The sequence below is a fragment of the Porites lutea genome, chromosome 6, assembly GCF_958299795.1.
Source record: "Porites lutea chromosome 6, jaPorLute2.1, whole genome shotgun sequence".
NCBI classification, from domain to species: Eukaryota; Metazoa; Cnidaria; class Anthozoa; order Scleractinia; family Poritidae; genus Porites; species Porites lutea.
Genome location: NC_133206.1, coordinates 5,428,768 through 5,449,184, shown reverse-complemented (window position 1 = coordinate 5,449,184; position 20,417 = coordinate 5,428,768). Strand labels below are relative to the sequence as shown.

General features: G+C 37.7%; 1 protein-coding gene across 1 annotated transcript; it reads right to left on the bottom strand.

Annotated features, from left to right (window-relative positions):
- Positions 1–330: 330 nt before the first annotated feature.
- Positions 331–19,082, bottom strand: LOC140940352 (splicing factor U2AF 50 kDa subunit-like). The gene is made up of 14 exons (XM_073389304.1): positions 18,916–19,082; positions 17,377–17,509; positions 17,184–17,216; positions 16,773–16,843; positions 15,703–15,836; positions 13,773–13,889; positions 13,572–13,628; positions 13,334–13,391; positions 12,747–12,850; positions 9,694–9,816; positions 7,810–7,899; positions 7,302–7,446; positions 2,114–2,217; positions 331–1,122 (listed from the first exon to the last, which is right to left on the bottom strand). Exons 1-14 carry the CDS (start codon positions 19,022–19,024, stop codon positions 988–990), a joined length of 1,413 nt encoding a protein of 470 aa, XP_073245405.1. The 5' UTR covers positions 19,025–19,082; the 3' UTR covers positions 331–987.
- Positions 19,083–20,417: the final 1,335 nt, after the last annotated feature.

The window sequence follows — 20,417 nt, the reverse complement described above, 5'->3', positions numbered from 1 at the left end:
TAACTCAATGTTGTACCCAATTCAAATCTCCTGGGGATAAGATTCTTTGTGTATTGCATTTGCATTACAATGTGGCATTCACATTTAAATGATATGGAAATTCCTGAAACAAAACGTTTTATTCCCAAAGGGTTTGAATTGGGTACAACATTGAGTTAGCCGAATAGGTCTATTCCTCAACACAGTTCCATAGTCCTATTGAACACAAATACCGACTCAGTTTGATCCCAGTTGCATCCTCAAAAATGTCAATAGGGCGGTAGATAGAGCAGAGAAAATTAGGAGCACTTCGTATAACGGAAAAAAAATACGCTTGACCCAAAAATTACATTCAATTCTTAAAAGGGTGATTAAGTTTATTTATTCACATCACAGGCCTTACAAGTATAAAATGCGCTCAAAAGGCAGACGCTGCTTTTCCAAAGCGTCCATGAAAACAATATTGATCTTAACGACATTCAATATATTATAGGTACCGTTGGCTGTATTGTTGCCTGGCATCTTCCCAAAAGGTTCTTTGCAATAGTGTGCTGTAAAAAAGAAAAACAGCGGTCTAAAGAAAAAGAGGTGCTGCTGTCAAAATCGAACCCATGAATCAAAATCTTCCGTTTTAAGGGTTTTCCAGGATTACATAACAACATCGGCATTAAGTGGATCGAATCAAAATATTGAAATCAGAGCCTGCTACCGAACTTGTTTAGTGCCACTCGCATGTCCATATGCACACGGCTACTCAGTTCTAGAACTCGCGTGAAATGCAACAAAGAATTCCGCCTCAGGCTAGCCTAGCTACTCAATTAACTTTGTTTTAAGACTTTCAGTTGTCTCTATATATGATTAAAAAGTACCATTTTGGTGACAAGCGAGTCTAAGAGAGATATTTTCAAATGCAGCATGCACAAGTTAAAGGATCAGTCGGTATCTTTTACAGGGTACCAGTAATATATAATAATTTAGAAGATATCTTAAGTGAAAAGATAACAGCAGTTAAAGGAACTCTTTTCGGTGGTACATGTCTGGCTGATAAAATGACGTCACGACAACACGGTTGGCAAACTTCCGACCCGCAAGGGCCTGGGCAGCACTCTTTGACTCTTCAGGGGACGCAAACTCCACGTATATCTAGAAAAAAAAAAAGAAAAAGAATGAAAGGGGTGAGTTGTTAAGGAAATTCGGGCTAAGTTGGTGTGGTTCATATTCATCTTATTTTACAGGCAGCCATTAGGGTTCCTGGAGGAGGATCAAGAGGTTACCCGTATAGTGCCCGCTTAACATACACACGTATTACATACCATTCCTGAGCCACAAAACAAGTAGAACTATATTCAGAGCTCCAAAGCAAGTTCCCTCGTTGCCGTTTGGGACAATTACATTTTACTGCTGGCCAAGTAAGTTTAAGTTTACATTTATAGTGACCAAAAGGTCCAGGAAAATCATCCTGTAGTTAAAGCATTACCTAAGACAAGCAAACGATGGCACCGAGCAAACAAAATGTGAGAACTGCTTATCCAAAGGATCAGCAATGAAGAACACATTTTACTGCCCTTTAAAGGTGAAGTTACAGAAGACGATTAACAACGACGAATTTTTTAGCGCAACACAGCGTTGCAATGTTGGAAAAATGTTGCAACCATTCGAAACCATGTCGCAACAAAGTTGTGATGCGTTAAAAATCGTCATGGCGAGTTGTCACCTTAAGTGCTTGCCGAAGATGCACCGGTAGGAGATCACATCACGTGCCTAGTGCTCGCTTACAAAAGGTCTCAAAAACTAGGAAAAAGGTTCAATTATCACCCCAGATAGTGATCTTGGTTGTTTAGGTAAGAGGGTCGTTGGCTTGTGAGCACGCTATACTTCACGAGTGTCAAGCTAAGCGAGCCACGCAAGCGCGCGTTCGCGCGTGACTTCCTACGATACCCCCAAGATTGAGAGATTGCTCACAAGCTAGAGGGCCATGTTCTAGAGTTCAGTCCACCATAGTGCTCTCTGACTCAAAGACAAAATTGAGGTTTGGCTGGTGAGTGTTCACCGCAACAAGGCAATAAAAATGAACCGTACAATTACAGTTTCTTGATAAAACTGCACAACAATTTGGTGGAAGGTTCCGCTTTACCTTTCCGCAGCCAGGTGGCTGAAAATCTTCTACAGGTCTTGGTATTTCCAGGCTCATGACTTTGCCATACTTTGAACACTCCGTTCTCACATCTTCATGGATTTCTGTAAGTAAAAAAAAATGAGCAAACTGAGCCAATTGAGGTGAATGCACTAATAACAACCAGAGCTACAAACTATAAAGAGCAGCATGTCACTGTATAGCGCTACAATAATATTTAAGTTATAGAATATATGGCCGGCTTATTTTCTAGCCAAAAAAGGGCAGAAACGTTCTGTTTGGGGTCTGAGAATTAGTGTATGTGTGCGTGTGTGAGAGGAGAGAAAAGGCGGGGCGGAGGGAGAGGGGGAGGGGGAGGAGGTCTCGGTCACATGATTGTTGTAGCACTCCCTTCTTTTGTCATTCTTAATTCCCTAGTTGGATTCTGAGTTAAACAACCTTCTCTAATCTGACTGGCTATCAGATCACCTGTCCTGAGCTCAGCATCACTAGTACGCTGTGATACAACAGTTCGCGTCATGCTTAAGTAATTGGACAATGAGCGCCACCGTGCGCGTGCTCTTAAAAGATCTTGTGTTTGAATTTTAAGAAGGCTTCAATTGACACAAATTATATTATGGTTACGATTAATTGGTAACAGAACTTCGTGTCGCGCAATTGAGATATGTCCAGAAATGCACGCATTGGCGAAAATGGCAGAAATGGCAATTAATCGCCAAATTCGCCAAACTATAAACAAAAATTCAAAGAGATGGCAAAGGGGCCCTTTGCAAAGTGGCGATCTTGGCGAAAATGGCGTATTTGGCGAAAATGGCAGAAATGGCAGAAATGGCGCTTAATCGCCAAAATTGCCAAACTGTAAACAGAAATTCAAATGAGATGGCAAAGGGGCCCTTTGCAAAGTGGCGATTTCGGCGAAAATGGCGTATTTGGCGAAAATGGCAGAAATGGCAATTAATCGACAAAATCGCCAAACTATAAACAGAAATTCAAATGAGATGGCAAAGGGGCCCTTTGCAAAGTGGCGATTTCGGCAAAAATGGCGTATTTGGTGAAAATGGCAGAAATGGCGCTTAATCGCCAAAATCGCCAAACTATAAACACAAATTCAAATGAGATGGCAAAGAGGCCCTTTGCAAAGTGGCGATTTTGGCGAAAATGGCGTATTTGGCGAAAATGGCAGAAATGGCAATTAATCGCCAAAATCGCCAAACTGTAAACAAAAATTCAAATGAGATGGCAAAGGGGCCCTTTGCAAAGTGGCGATTTCGGCAAAAATGGCGTATTTGGCGAAAATGGCAGAAATGGTAATTAATCGGTAAAATCGCCAAACTATAAACAAAAATTCAAATGAGATGGCAAAGGGGCCCTTTGGAAAGTGGCAATATTAGCGAAAATGGCGTATTTGACGAAAATGGCAGAAATGGCGCTTAATCGCCAAAATCGCCAAACTGTCAACAAAAATTCAAATGAGATGACAAAGGGGCCCTTTGGAAAGTGGCGATTTCGGCGAAAATGGCATATTTGGCGAAAATGGCAGAAATGGCGATTAATCGCCAAACACGCCAAACTGTAAACAAAAATTCAAATGAGATGGCAAAGGGGCCCTTTGAAAAATGGCGATATTGGCGAAAATGGCGTATTTGGCGGAAATGGCGATTAATCTCCGAAATCGCCAAACTGTAAACAAAAATTCAAATGAGATGGCAAAGGGGGCCTTCGGAAAATGGCGATATTGGCGAAAATGGCGGAAATGGCGATGAGTCGCCGAAATCGCCAAATTATAAACAAAAATGCAAATGAGATGGCAAAGGGGCCCTTTGGAAAGTGACGATTTTGGCGAAAATGGCGCGCACTAATTCTGTATCTTTTCATCAACCACAAATAAAAAAAAATATAGAGAGAGTGCATGTTGGCCTTGTTCTTAAAACGTGTTTTGGCAGAAATGGCAATTACTCGATGAAATACCTAATTTGTCAAGACAAATGGAAATGACATAGCAAAGGGTCCCTTTTGAAATGGCTATTAATTGCCAAATAGTACCACATATTAATATAAAAATGTTTCCAGTAGTATAATTGTATACTAATAATGACAACGCTACTGTAACTTAAGTGTCATTAATCTGTTTTTAATCCTTTTACCTTTAATTGATAACCTCTTGTGATTTGAAATTCGTCCCAGACAAGAGTGTTTGGTCGGGAATTACCACTTATAACTAATTTCTTGCTCAATTCAAATCGAATAGCCAACGAGCTGTATTCGATTATCAGTAAATGGTAATCTTCGTAATGTTCATGGCAACTTTCTTACCAAAAAATCCAAGATAGATATCCTTAATTTTCCAGGCTTGTAGGCATTGTTTGAATAGCGACAGTTCAACATTATATATTACGAGGAATCCAGGTGGGTTCTTGGCTACGCATTCAGATAATTAGATGGTCCGTATTGCCTTGTATATCCATCCTGTTTGTTATAATGGCGTTCAATCGTACAAGTATATATAAACGAGGTGGTTCATTGCAGTTTCACAGAACATGAACGTGTAAGGTTTAGTATTTGTTATTTTGACGCGGCGGCCATGTTGAAATAGTCGATTTTGGATAACTACTTTATGTAAGTAGAAACGATTAGTGTCATTCCCAGCCGACTTTGGTGGTCACTCTATGTAAGCAAAACGATTAATGTCGTTCACAGGGACTCTCAGGCAATTGTTAAAATAGAAGGTAAAAAGGTCGGGTGACGTGTTTCGACGAGCATTAGCATTAGCAATTTAATGGAACACATATTGTACTGAGAATTGGTTTGGTGGTCTCAGCGCAAAAAACAATACATTTTCTAAATTTCTGGCCCCATCTCATAAAGCAATAATGGGACACATTTTTTAAGAACGAGACAAACATGTACACTCTCTTTTTATATATCTAGTTGATGAAAAGATACAGAATTAGTTTGAATGGGATATGTTTTATGAAAGAGACAAACAAGTTATTATTTTGATCCAATGTTTATGTTCAATAAATGCGGTGAAGTATTGGGCACAAGTGACATTTCGTGCAGGTTTACATAAAGCGGAAATAAGCGAATTCACACATTTCAAAATGGCGCATACAAGCTGCTGGACTCTTCGGCTTTCGATACTTTTAGGGGACCGTTTCTCTAAAGAGCAAAACAAGTAAGTGCGAGAAGAAAGTGAAGAGTTTAAAACGACGGAAGAAGATAATGTGTATAGTGGAGAACCAAAAAAGAATGAAGAGCACACAATGGTTATCGTGAAAGCATCTTTTAGCCAGGAACCATGCGTTTCGCAATCGCTTTTCATTTAAGGCTGCCTCACAATTTAATGGAACCAATGTGAAGAGAATTGTAACCAGTGAGGATTGTTAAGGTCTACATCGAACCTCAAAAGTTAGAGTGTCCATGGCAAGGAATTATTAAGATTTAAAGGACTTGGTAGTTCTCTCCTCGAGTAATTAGTGGACTTGTAAGTCTTTGAAAGGAATGAACCATACAAAAGCAAATGATGCTAGTGTGATATCATCGCATCACTTTTGGTAAGTCAAGCGACATCGAAAGTAAGGAAATGTTTACTTAACCTGTGAAGTACATGGCACAAATACATATTAGCTTAACTGAAACGTCTTCCATTTGTTGTTTTCAGATATATTTGATTCAGTTGTATTTGATAAAATAATGTTGTTTGACAGTTAGTTCTCAAACTCATTAATAATTCATTAAGAAAATACAAAGGAAATTAATGTTTAATGAGTGTTTGGAAATCGGATGAAACACTGCTTAGTATTTGCATCCTTAATTTCTCCTTCAAAAATGATTTTGTTTGAGAAGAAATATCAAACATTCGACACAGTGTTTCATCACCAGATGAAACACCTCGAAGTTCGTCAAAAATACTCTGCTGCGCGTCGTATTTTCAACTCTCTTCTCGGTGTTTCATCTGGTGATGAAACACTGCATCTCATGTTTGATATATTACGTAAAGCTGTTTTGTCATATATTTGATTCAGTTGTATTTGATAAATGTTGCCTCACAGTTATTGGGGCCTCTTATTAGGCAAGTAATTTGAACTTTTTTTTAGTACTGTTGCCTCACAGTTATAAGGACCTCTCTAGTTATCTACTTTGAAGGGGCCACTTTTGGCATCCAATTTGAATATTTTGCCACATATCGCCAGCCCTCTGGCAATTTTTGCCAAAATCGCCAATTTCGCCAAAATCGCCATTTTCGCCAAAATCGCCAGCCTCCAAGGGGCCACTTTTGGCATCCAATTCAAATCGCCAGAGGCTGGTGATTTTTCGCCAGTTTCGCCATTTTCGCCATTGCATGCATGGCGATTTTTGCCAAAATCGCCAATTTCGCCAAAATCGCCATTTTCGCCAAAATCGCCAGCCTCCAAGGGGCCACTTTTGGCATCCAATTCAAATCACCAGCGGCTGGCGATTTTTCGCCAGTTTCGCCATTTCCGCCATTGCATGCATTTCTGGACATAGGTGGCGCAATTTGGCCTGTACTTATACGAATGATCAACAAAATCACATGACGGCGTGAATTGGAGTTCACTTAATCCTATTACCAGTAATCATTGCACCAGTTTTAAAATTTATATGTTGTCCAGGCTACAGAGGTGTCAAAATTCCTCCAGTTTGTGATAACTACATGTATCATGGTTCGGTTTAACACATGTTATCACGGGCCAGTTCCATAAATCTCAACGTTTGACGCCGTAGCTAACGTTTGACGTTCAGTACAGTTTTTAAACTCTATTTTACCGCTAGAGGCGTTTTTCATTTAAAAAAAATTCCGGTTTGAAATTTCGGATACTCCAAGTGCCCAATGGAACGGTACATAGTTCTGGTTGCACAAACCCGATCCAAGCCACCCCGCGTTCGGTTATTGTTCTTGTAAGCAATATATAGAAGAGCGGTACTGGGGACAACAATTTGCAAAATGGTATGGAAAATTTTGGTCCGACCAACCGAAATGACCGGATCGGTCAAGTGGACTACCCTCAAAGGTGGTCTCAAATGTTCCGGTCGGACCGAACCGAAATGGTCCGTTCCATTTGATTTCTAACCGGGCTAAACGAAAGCGCCCAACATGTTAGCCGTTCGGCTGACACTTTTGTGCAACTGGAAGTCACTGTTTTAGTTGAGAGGAAACGCTCAGTACCTTCATATTCCTCATCATCCATGAGTTCTTCAATTTCCACCATGTTCATGAGACACAGCACTTCAGTGGCTGTGTTGTGGAGGCTGGCAGACAAGTCCAGTCCGGGGATCTGCATCTGAGCAGGAATCATGCTCATTGCATCCGGCTAAAATAAAGAAATACAGAAAGGTTCAACAAAAAACACAAAACAGAAAAAAACTAATGTTAACGGTGACGATGGGGACGATGACGATGATTCACAATCCTACTGTGATTATTTCTTGCCGTTAAATAATTTAAGGGTGTTTTTAAATTTATTTCTGAAAGACAATTTCAAGCTAGCATGTATAAATTCACTCACTCCAAGACGGCAAGGACGACCTATCTTGTACACATGGAATTTTCTGCTTTGATCCGACAAGAAAGAAGTTCTTGGCTGTAACAAACCCTTCGACGTTTATTGACGTCTATTAGTTTGATTTAATAGTGTAATTTTCTCCAGACCAGCCTGACATAATGATTTACTCACATTGTTCATATTTGTCTTGGCCCCAACACTTGCTCTTTGAACAATCAACTTTTTCTCACCAAGTTGCATGCCATTTAGTCCCGTGATTGCCTAGAAAAGAAACAATCAGTTAAAGGATGAATAAACAACTGAGCTAACCAGGTACCTGATACTGGAAAGCAACAAAAATCACACTAGGAAATGCCACTGGAAGCTTGTGAATATATTCCTACCCTGTCAGAAGAGATTTCATTCTGGCATGGTTTTAAGCATTTACAAGTCGTTTGCATTGCTGAAATTTGCGTCATTGGCTTGTTTACCTTCCTGAAAAGGGGTGTAAACAAGCCAACTATGTGAATGCCAGCAACATGAATAACACCACACGTGCTAAAAGCCACGCCAGAAAGAAACCTCTGTTCTCTGCTCACAGAGTCATTTATTTTGCAGTGTTAGACGTTATTGAAAATTGATAATGCAAAACCAATATAGCAATCTTTCAAAACTAGGTTGAGTTTGATCGTCCGGGTGAACGTAGTTCTGAATAGGACTGTTGTTGTTGACAGTGACTGAAGTTTCGACAACCTGTGCGGTAGTCATCTTTAGAGTCAAAGTGAGTTGTATCACCTCAGTTGATGATCTGATTGGTCAATTACGTCGCGATGTTATTGGTCGTCTGTCAGCTAAGCCGTGCTGTTATTGGCTATGAAGACTCGTAATCAGTAATTGGTGCGTTTCGATCCGTCTATTGTCACAGTTAAACAGTCGTCTATTGTTGGTCAAAATTGTCAGTTCTCCAGTCATTGTCTCGTAGTTAGTTTTGCTTGATCTCGTCAATAAGTCGTTTGTACGGCGCTGGTAACTATTGGCTACGATTCAGTAGGAATCTTTGCTTACATTTTTTTTGCCTCATTTATTATGCCTTTCATTATCTGATCAAACTATTAATTACAAACTACAGCCTTGAATATTAAAAGAGCATTATAATTTCAGTTATCTGTGAAAATTTGAGCCTGATAATTATATCAAAATGAATAGTTTCAGAGAAATTCTCACTGAAAAACTTAAAATTTTACAAGGAATGTTTAGGCTCATTAAAGCTTTCTGTCAACCACCAATTTCTGCAAATTTTGGTTGCTGCTACTGTATTTCCTTTGATATTGCTTGCAAAGAGCTGAAAATTACAAAAATTGTTCAAAATGACCTTTTTTCCCCTCAACAGTTGACCTTAATTGTACTAACAGGGACATCTTCTTTAGGCTACTTGTATGTCAGTGGGAAAAATAGCTCTCTAGAGAGAGTACGTGTTTACAGTTTTGTTATGTATGTTGCGCACATGCCATTTTATTGGCTTGCAATGTCATTTAAGCATGAGATGTAACCTATTTTGTCAAAGAAAATAGAGCAAGATTTCTTGCATCGAAGAAGAGATTTTTGACAAGGTGACGCTAATTTATCTGACCGACAATTTCAGTTCTCCTTTATGTCATATAGAATGCCAATGACTAGCATCAATGAAAATGTAGCATGACTTCTTGCATCAAGAAAACTATAATATTTCTTTGACGCAACAGGTCATGCTTACATGTATTTGTCTGATGTAACAGGTCACACTCGACCTTCACGTTATGTACATTGTAGCACACCAATGACCACAATTACCCTTTTTTTTGAAAAATTGATATAATGACAAGCAACAAGTTAAGCATAATATACTCCCCTTGTTTGGTAACTGAATCATACAGTATTTATGTTTTGTATCTGACCTTCAGAATTATTGCATTTCTTACTAACAGACATTATGGAAATGACACGACTGCATAGTGTTTAACAGTTTCTATGGAAACTATTAACACATACAAAAAAATAACAACAACACTGTACACTGTTGAAGATTGGGTAACTCACCACATCAGTGATATTCATATCCACATATTCGCAGAAGGCATATCCCTTGGAGAGGCCAGTGGCACTATCTTTCACTAAATTGAAGGCTTTGAGTTCACCAAATGATGATAACAGCTCTTTGACCTGTCATGGAAGATACAACCAAAAAATCAGAGCAAGCTACAAATTAATACAGAAGCACTCTAAGTAATTTTTTGGTGCACTCTTCAATAAACCAACCCCAGGGTTTCACTATAAGCATTTGTTTGACACTTGATAAAGCAGAAACTGCAAATTAATTTTATTGAATGTCTTCAAAAACTCTAACATGTAGGTTTGTTTACTCTTATAACAATTCTTTGTTTTGGATTATTTTTGATCCCCAGGTCGTTATTTAATTTCCATTACCTATGTTCTCTCCAAATTATTAATTGTTCTTGAAAATAAAATAATTCACAATAAATACATTTTCCCAAACAAGGACTTGCTATTTGCAGCAACCTATTAAGGAATTGAAAATGAACACTGTACAGAGAGCTGGTATGCAGGCAAGTCATAGTTCATAGACAATAAATTAACAAGCACATAGCAGGCATGAAACACCATCACCGTTGCACATTTTATCTTCCTAACCAGCTGCAACCTGGTTAAAAATAGTTATAAGGCACTAAAATTTAAACTGAATTGTTGACATTACCCTAAAGGAAAAATTAATGAACTTGTCACAAATTAATTTGGAGCTTTGAAGTGGTATATAATGCCAACAACTGAGAGTTAAGATCATTGAATTTATTGTTTATTGACCTTTTAAGTAGTGATCCAAGCAATCCCAGCAATCATGGCAAAATAATATTAAGGAAAACAAGCTTAAAAGCTGCTAAGGAGAGGAACTCTGGTGATTCATGCCTGTATGAGGTTGTTGGAATGTTTTAACAAGCAGTGCATACATCACTCTTTCAAGCTCTCTTTCCACACCCTCAATGTAGAATTAGAACTTGCCTTTAGCCAGATTTGATGACCATTTTAGGCCCCCCTAAGCTAGGGATTAAATGAGGGGGAAATAAAATTCAAAATATGTCAGTCGTATTTGAATCAATAATATTAAAGCTAAGAAACTTTGCTTTGTTCCGAGGAGATTGAGGAATATGTGGCACTCAAAATTTCATTGTAGTGGTCATTACTTTTAGCCTGTTATGAGTAACAGCTCAAAGGACCAAGGGTAGTAACTTCCAAATGCCAATTGATCTTGTCATTAACACTGATAACCAAATTCACACCACAGATAGAAGATAATCAAACAAACTTGACAGACAAGTAAAATGTAGGCAATTAGTTTCTACCAAGTCATCCTTTGCAAAACAATTTAAGAACAGTCTCCTGAAAAATGCTGGTTAATTTCCACCCAAGGTTGGAAACTGTAAAACTCATTTCAGGCAAGCTGGTTATTTTCAGATGGACATGCCTTCAATTTTATCATTATCTGACTAAGGGTGTGAAATTACTTCAATTTATAGAATAGTGGATAATAATTTATTGAGGGGCTTGATTTAAAAAAATATACGTGAAGCTCTGACCAACTGGCTTGTAGGACAGAAACTAAAAAATGTTGTTTTTGTAGAAAGTACTGTGCTGCACACAACAAAAATCTGAAGCAAAAATTCTATTTTGAAACAGAACTAGCTAAAACTGAACACTAAGCACTGCCAGTTGCTTCCATCCAAGTCCCTTCCATCACTTTTTTTTGATGGCTTGTTGCAGAGGAACATGGGTTAAGACACATCTAGCCTGCATGGAGACATTGCCTACACATGTTTCATTTGTTTCTCTCAGAAAAAGCAGGGAGCAACAACAGAAATAAGAGACAACTACATGCAGGCTATACATCATACTACAGCTGAACCTCTTCACAACTACCACATCGGGAACAGAAGAGGAGGGAGGTTTAACCCTTTAAGCCCCAATATCCACATATAAATTCTCCATACTGATCTTCATACATTTCTTTAAAGAATAAGTTGAGAGAGTTTTATAACAGATCAAAGCATTTTCTCTTTACTGATCATTTTATTAACTCTCATAACCATTTCTCTTGGCAACACATGGATATTGTTAGGAGAAAATTAATGTTGGTCACTATTGGGACTTAAGGGTTAAAAATTTAGTCAAGAGTCAATGTAAGGACTGTCCACCAAAAAAGGGGCTGCTGTAGAGAGGTGGCTGTTAGTGAAGGTTCAACTGTACATAATAATGGTTTATGGAATTGTGAATTCTGATGTGTATAAATATATGTAAAAAATTTGGAGACTAAAATGCAATTTATTAGAAATAATCCAAGCTAGCTGCCATGCCAAGAAGTTATAATGATATGCTGATTTCCTAAAAAGAAAAGCTGAAAAAGAAAGTTGCCGAGTGCTGTCTTTCAGTAAGCCGAAGGCAATGGGATGATCTAGAAAAAAATTGCTGAAAAGAAATGGCTGAAAAAACAAAAGTACGATTTTGGCATTAGTTTCTGGTTTGATATTCCTGCAAAAAAAGTTCTAGATCGAATTCCCTTCAAAATTCATCTGGTTCAATGTGTCTGCAGAGAAATTCTTTATGACTGTGCACTGTTCTAGTGATGTTCCAGAGTTAATGTGTAATGGTTTCTTGCACTCCACGTTTGAAATAAGATGATAAGTTGTTAAATTTGTGATCAATGTTGTTCAAGCAGCACAAGATATAATTATGTGGTAAAATATAGCCAAATTTGAAAGCTAAAAAAATAAACTTAAAAATGTTTAGAACACAAAATAGCAATCTTACCTTAAGGTATTCAACAAAGCAGGAGAGAGAAGAGCAATAACTAATAATTTATTACAATGATGTGAAACGCTGTACCAAAAAAAGACAACTCAAAAGGTACAGCTAATTCTTCAATTCATATCATAGCATATTCTTCTTTCTCAAGCTTTCTTGAAAGATTTAAAATAATTTATCTACAATGTGACAGTAATTTATACTGCCATCATACACAGAATCTTGACTTGACTCTGTAATGCTTTCCACTCAACACTGCCTTATGCTGCCAACTTTACCTGATCTTCATTTAAGTAGTTTGGTAATCCTCCAATGAAAATCTTGTGAGGAGAATCTGGTACAACTGTTGAAACCACACCCGGAACATGGATTGTTGCTGTTTCTGTAAAGCAACACAAACAAACATGTACAGCTGCCCATTAAAAACAATCAGTCTTTACTGAGGATATCCACAGAGTACTACAAAATAGTAAAATTTCTATAATCTATTCATCCTCCTCCTTATATACAATGTACTTGTTTTTGAGTTTGTTAATGGATGATAATGAATTTAACGCATTTAAACCAAGGATAAAATTAAACCAGAGCAGACTCATTAGTTAATACGATAAGTTCTTAATGTTTCCAGTTCTCATACACATAATAAACCATTGCATATATGCTTTACCTGTAGATGTTTTTTATCTTTTATGTTGACAACAACTATAATAATTAATACAGTATGCAAATATTAATGATACATGACTGTACAGATGTAGTTAGTTGTACATAGTATTGTAATAATTATACTTTTGTCCATACAACTGTACAGTGTACATGGAATATATTTTTAAAGTTCTTGTTTGGAAAATGAATAGGAGATTACCTGACATTCCAGGAATGGGCTGATAGTCCTTGGGTCTTCTTATCTTCAGTGACTGGCCCTAAGATAAATTAATCATAATTCAGTAACCAAATGTACAGTGTGCAGCAGCCTACAGGTAATCAACTGAAGGATGTGACAGGACAAAGGACACCTGAAATCATCAATAACTAGAGTACAATAACACATACACTCTAGAGCTACAAAACACTCAGCACAATAACAAGAATTCTTTCAATACCTCTAATATGATCCCATCAAATGCCATTGCCTGGGTAGTCTCTTCAACTGAACGGAGCTGAAAACATTTTGCAGGTACATGAGGTTGGTATCATCAAGAAGGCTAATCAAGTTAATACCAGGGAATAGTACAATGTATGCTTTCCAAGAACGGAGACATAGTCAATGAAATCACCATCAAAACACACAGCCATACATGTACCTCAATGAAGGCAAAATTCTGTTCCAAGTTGATTTGTGCAGCAATAACTGGGTTACCAGGAGCTGTGTTTAACTTTGCTTCTTGCATTCTGGCATTGAAGAACTCTATCATCAAGCTCTAAAATCAGACATAAATCAACAATTACTGTAATTATTATTATGCCAACTAACTGTGAAAAAATATACATGTATTAAAACCAACCCATTGATTTGACCATGTCCCTTTAATATTTTGCAACCATATTCTTTCACACAAAATTTAAAAAAAAAAGTATTACACATATGTTGGTCTAAGTCAGAAATGTTACGTCTTGTTTCACTGCTGACACTAAGAGAGAGCTACGGATCCAATTTCAGTATCCTTCTTTGACCAGGTCACTTTATTTTCTGATTTACATGAAAACCAATCCTTTGAGTTACATGTACACAGTGATTTTGTTATCTCTGCATCCTGCATTCCTGACGCATAAAAATTCCCACGGACACAAAATAATTCAATGGATGCGTCCCATAGGACGCAAAGATCAATCAATTGATCTGAAGATGTCTTTGTAGAAAATCCTCTTTGTGTAATTTCTGTGGCTGTTAATGTGGCTGTTGTTTAATGATGCATATTTATTTTAGTCCCCTCATTTTTGTTGTTTAAATGGAAGAACTATTTTAATTCAGTAAACTGTGATAAAGACTGTTGGAGTCTGTCTTCAGATTCAGTAACTGCCTGGTTAGATTATACCCAAGCATTTTCAGTTTAGAAGTCATTGTTTTTTGAACTGGGACTTAACCCATTCGCTCCTGGAGATTTTGCCGAAAAACGCGTTTTGAAGCTAGTCGAGTGGTTTTCTGGTCACTGACGTGCTATAAAGAGCTAAAACTTACCACAAACTGGTTTACAGGTCGAACACTTCGCGGCCTTCTGATCCAGATGCAAAATATCAGCTTGCGAAGTTCGGGCATGCGCAGAAAGCAAAATTTTGACATAGTTTTTGGGTTTAAAAGTGACACAGCAGTCTTGACTTTTACTTTTCGCTTTCTCTCCTCCCTTCTTTTTTTGCTTTTCTGGCCTCATTTTTTTTTCTCTTGCTGGGCATTTAGTAGGCTTGATTTTGGTGGGAAGAGTTTTTAGGAAAGCTTTTAGGATCTTAGGATTAGGCGAAAGGAAAGGTAGGTGGCTAATGGAACAAGATTTTCATGGAGATTTTCAGGTCAATGTCACGTGGTTTTTTGCTTGTTTCTCCGGTGCCCTTGACTGAATTGTGCTCATTCTGGTATGGTTTGAAAGATCTCTTCACTCTGCACAAGTTAGTGAAGAAAGTTGTCCTTGACCGTTAAAACTGATGACGTCACAATGGGTAGAAAGGATCTGGATTTGCACGGGCGGTTACGGGCAGTTCAGGAGCAAATGGGTTAATGGTTCTGGATTGGGACTCATGATTTTTCACAAGATGAGTCCCAGGACTCACAGTAACTATTTGTAACAAAATCACTGTGTACATGTACTTGGACCAGGTTTTTGCTAAGAGTAATGCCTTTTTTATGATAGAATAAAGGTCAAATGCCTTTTAAAACCTTAATTGTGAATTTTATGAATAATATTCTTGTGGGAAATGCATCTTGTTCATATAAAGCCTTTGAGTAGAATGCACAGCGTGTCTGAGTCAAGCAGGGGGGTTGGGGGTGGTCTACAGTTACAAAAATTAATCTATTTTTAGTTGAAGTGGAACATGCTATTAAACCACAACATATATATACATGTGTTTCAGAATCATGAAGTGAAGTTGATTCTTAAATACACTGTGCACACACAGTCTGCACATGTACATGTAACCCAGTTTATAATCTCTTTTCATGGCACAAGTGTAGAGCACTGTTACAGAACTGGGAATCAAGAACTGAAGGCATCAAAAATAACATTGAATAAAAAAATAACCCACCTCAGTTATTCCAAATGGTATGTTTCCAACATACAATCTTCGAGCCTGTCTTGTCATCTGACTTCCTTGTGGCAAACTACTAACAGTTCCACCAGGAACTGGACCACCTGCATTGACTGGAATCTGCCCTGCCGCTATTTATAATAAAAAGAAATACAGACGTGCACATGTATAACTAATAATATTAATAACAAACACCTATCACAATCCAACACATCCCAAGCAATAAACCTGTACAATGCAAATGTAACTCATTAATTGAAAAAATTAACATAATTATATGACTGTACAGCGTGACTGTTTGTAATTGGTGATTTTAAATAATTTATTAACAGCTTAAAAGTTTAACTAGACAACAACTATTTGTGGAAAGGCAATACTTCATGTACATGTCAGGGGTTTCAATAAGCACCGATGACCGACGAAACGCGTCAGTTATTTTGCTAAGAGAAGTCGGCTACTTTTCTCTCTGACAGAAGAGGCAGCTACATGTAGTTCCTACAATGTTGTAAACAGAAAGCATATCATAAAATCTGAAAGAAAACGTAAAGGCCCACTGGTTTTGAGTTATGCTTTTGTTATGCAAACGTTTGGAGGTTTACACAGAATTTGTTCTCATTCAAATGTGCGTTTGACCTGAATGAAAAGCACACTCTTTTGTACTCAATTTAGTCCCCTGAACAATGGAAATCGCATTTTAGGGCTTTAAAATTTCAAAATTTTCTGAGGGAGCATGCCCTCAGACTTCCCTAGAGGCAATGGATTAACAGCCCCTTGTTGATACAGTCGGGTACTCTGATTCAAACCTGTTGGCTACTTCAATTATTATTGAAACCCCTGACATGTATTAGACTTAAGGGCCCTAACCATGACATCTGTTGTAGCTAAAGCTTGCTTGATGTTACAGGTGATCATCAGTGGAAAGCTAAAGGCGAGACTGTAAACTGTTTCCGAGATGTTACAGGTGAATCTTCATTTCCTACGGCTGTTTTAAAACTAAATGACAGACCTGACAGGTAAAATTATATTCCAGACTAGAAATGAGAGATTGCACGATGCAACTAACACACCTCTCATGGCTTTATACTGTGCTGGTGTCATATGTTCATATCCAATTGGAGGTCTGTCCCACAAGCTTTCTCTGGAAAATAAACAAAGAAAAAGGAAATTGTAAATCACTGATTTACATTGTACACTGAAACAGCACTTCAAAACAGTACATGCATCAACAATTTACAGGTCAGGGTTGTCACAAAGTTTTAAAGTCGACCGCTGAGTTGTCAAAGCAAGCGGCCAGTCAAGGGATATTTTATTTAAAAAAACATCATCAGTACTAACCAAGTGGGCAGTTTACTGGCAGCCGACTACTTTTGACAACCCTGCAGGTACAATGTCAATGTACACCGTACATTCTCACAAAAGGTATAAAAGTAAAAAGTAAAAGAAGTTATTATTAATGTCATGAAATAAAATTCCTGTACCTCTTCTTTCTTCTTCTTGGAGGAGAGGGTGATCTAAATGAAGTAAAAATAAAATGCTCAAGATAATGCGTTTCATGAACAGTAAGGGTTGTTTCAATCCTGCTACGAGGGTACAAGGAAAGCAAAAGCTTGAATAAATAAAGAAGATCTAGGGATAAAACTGTATCTACAAAACTGTATCTACAAGTCTTACCTTCCTCGATTATATCTGTCTCTTCCACCACCACCATAACTTCGGCGATCTCTAGGGCTTCTTGACCGTGATCTTGACCTTCGTCGACGATCTCGCCTTTGGTCTCTATCTCTCGATCGATCACTCCCTCCACCTAAAAATTTCAATGAGAAATACAATGTGAGCATTGAAATTATAATTTATTGAGACATTTACTGTCAAACTCAAAACTATGAACACCTGAAAAATTTCAGGAATGTTGATTGTGTAGTAGCCAATAACAATAAAGTTCAGAACATGCAAGCAAATCTCAATAAATATCACAAACTAATTACCGTTAAGATAAGATAAGATAAGATAATTTATTTAATGTCAGATACACAGGGGTGGTCTCCCAATCCCCCGAGCCACGGGCTCATGATAAAAGTGTTTGACAATATAAAAGAAAAATTAATTAATTAATATCTCAATAGCAACTAATTAAATTTAAAAAAATAATAATAACATCTATCTATAAAAATAAATCGGGTCAAAGGCAATTGCTGCATTGACAACCAATAAAATTTAACTTAGTTAAAAGTCTCCGAAAGGTCTCTGAGAGGATGATGCATTAGGTGCGTTTTTTACAGCAGATGGCAACTGGTTCCAGATGTGCAAGGTTAATTACTACATACTTAAAATCACAAAACATGATGATCTTTAAAAGCATATTAGAACAACCACCTCACGGATGACGGATTTTCTAATTGGGGGTTTTGATTTTTTCTTTGAAGAAGCCCAAAAAATTTGGACCCTTCACACAAATTTTTCAAAGGTCAACAAAGAACGAACCCTTGGGATTTCATTTTTCAAAGGGTGCCAACAAAAATTTGAGGGTACAGATTCCAGTCATCTTTGGAGGTAGTGGGGGGGGGGGGGTTGCAGTTAAAAGAAAACGGAACATCCAAACGGATCTTTGTGCCCAAATCAAACAGACACTTATGCAATGATTCAACATTTACAACATGAATCAAGTGCTATAGAATTCGAAAGTAAAGCATAACCACTGAAATTTTATCTTCTTGATCAATTTAAACTTTGATAAGTTACACTGATAACTCTTGATAACAGCAATATTTCTGTGATGTTCATGATGAGATCGGCAATAAAATGTTGGTGTGCCAAATAACATTTTAATGAGTTACAGTGTGTAGTACTGTCCAGCATCTACTTGACAACATGCCCACTTTACTAAGAATTATTTTTTACTAATTAGCAGTATTACTAGCTTTCAATTCGAGTTTAAATATGCACTGTAGACGGCAAGAGAGACTAAAACGGGACTGTTTACGACTTCTTGAAAATTCAGTAAGCTTCCAATTCAGTGTACCACTTATTTATAATTACAACAAATTTTTACATCCTCGAAAACAACCAACAAGAGCCAGCAAATCAGCACATCAGCTGCATAGTTGTCTATTTTACCTGCTTTATGAAATAAATGTAAAAAATTTAAAGACTGTCTACAGGCTAGGTAAGACCATTCCAATAGCATCGAATGCGATGACTAGAGTGACTTACCATATTCGTCTCTACTGTCACGATCATTGTCATATTCCTTGCGAAAACCACTTATTTTAGCACTAATATCATCTTCCAACTTAAAACCATTTCCATCAACCGCTGCCATAATTCCTAAGCAAAGTTTTAAGCTTTTTCCCTGCTCATTCACTCGACACACATGGGTCTTTCAATATGGACGGCAATCAAGCGCCGCGCTCGACTTGTCTCATGGGATAGAGGGCAACCTGAAAACGAGGCAACGCCACTGGTCCCCAGGGGCTTCTCGGAAGTCGCAACGAAACAAAGAAACAAGACGCTATGGAGCGTAAACTTAGGCGTCATGGTTGTAGATTAATTGTTAATGTGGACGAATAGTAAGAACTGATATTTTTTCCGGATACCCTTCCATACAAATACCCTTCCTTTTCTCCTTTTGTGTTACAGACGTCTTAACTTCTTTACTGGAAGTCTGCAAGGTGCATGACCCCGTGGCTGTAATCCAATTCGATTATAATTTCTGTCATAACTAAATTGCGCACGACGAGATCTCATGAGTTCCACTGCCTTTAAACTGCCAAAACTCGATCCGTTTCCTATTGTTGGTTTTCACATGACGTCACTAAAATTCAAACTACAAAACTATCGATTCTACCGAGATTTTACTGTCATGGTCTATTACAGCAGCTGAAAACTAATTTTCAAACAAATTTTCGCTCGAAAAGGTTTCTTGGTTTTGTAATAGAGTACGCTTGAATTTCTAAGCTTTTGCGTGACGCAACATTTACATGACGGCTGAGACAGCTGTCATTTAGGTTAAAAAAGCGTCTTTTATCGAGGAATTTTGCTATCTAAACGGTTGTTGCCAATATGTTTGGAGTAGCCGTATTTTCATTAGAAAATCCTAAGGGACGCAATGTCTTTAAACTGAAAGTTTCAGGAGACCTTAAATGTAACATGTAAGTTATAAAATATCATCTTAGATCGGAACAGTTATTCAGAAGTTTTTAGAATTTCTTAAGAATTTCTGGGCAATATTTTCTCCTAACAATATTTTACAGAAAAATTCGAAGAATGCCCCTGCCCTTTACACTTATCAAGCGTCCAGTAATGCAAGTTTTCTCTGTGCGACGTTTTTTATGCACAGATTTGAATTAGAGTGAGTTCAGTAATGAAGTCAATTCACAGCGTCACTATTTCAATATTTTTTTGGCGGTAAATTGATTTCATCAAATCGGTTGATAAAAACATTTTTTTGTGCATTTCGGAATTAAAAACTAATCCCTTTATTGAAACTTAAAGTGAAAACTAACCTAACATTCATTTTAGAGGGCTGAGAGGGGATGACACTTGACTCTTCTAAAAGCTAGTAAACTTGCGGTCCAATAAGTGTCCCCAACTAACTGAAGCCACTATTCAGATCATATTGAGTACAGTCAACTCCCTTTGTAACAGACACTGTAGCCAGGAACCTCGAGTTAGTACGGAGCTTAAGCAACGACGACAGAGACGGCAGCAAGGGC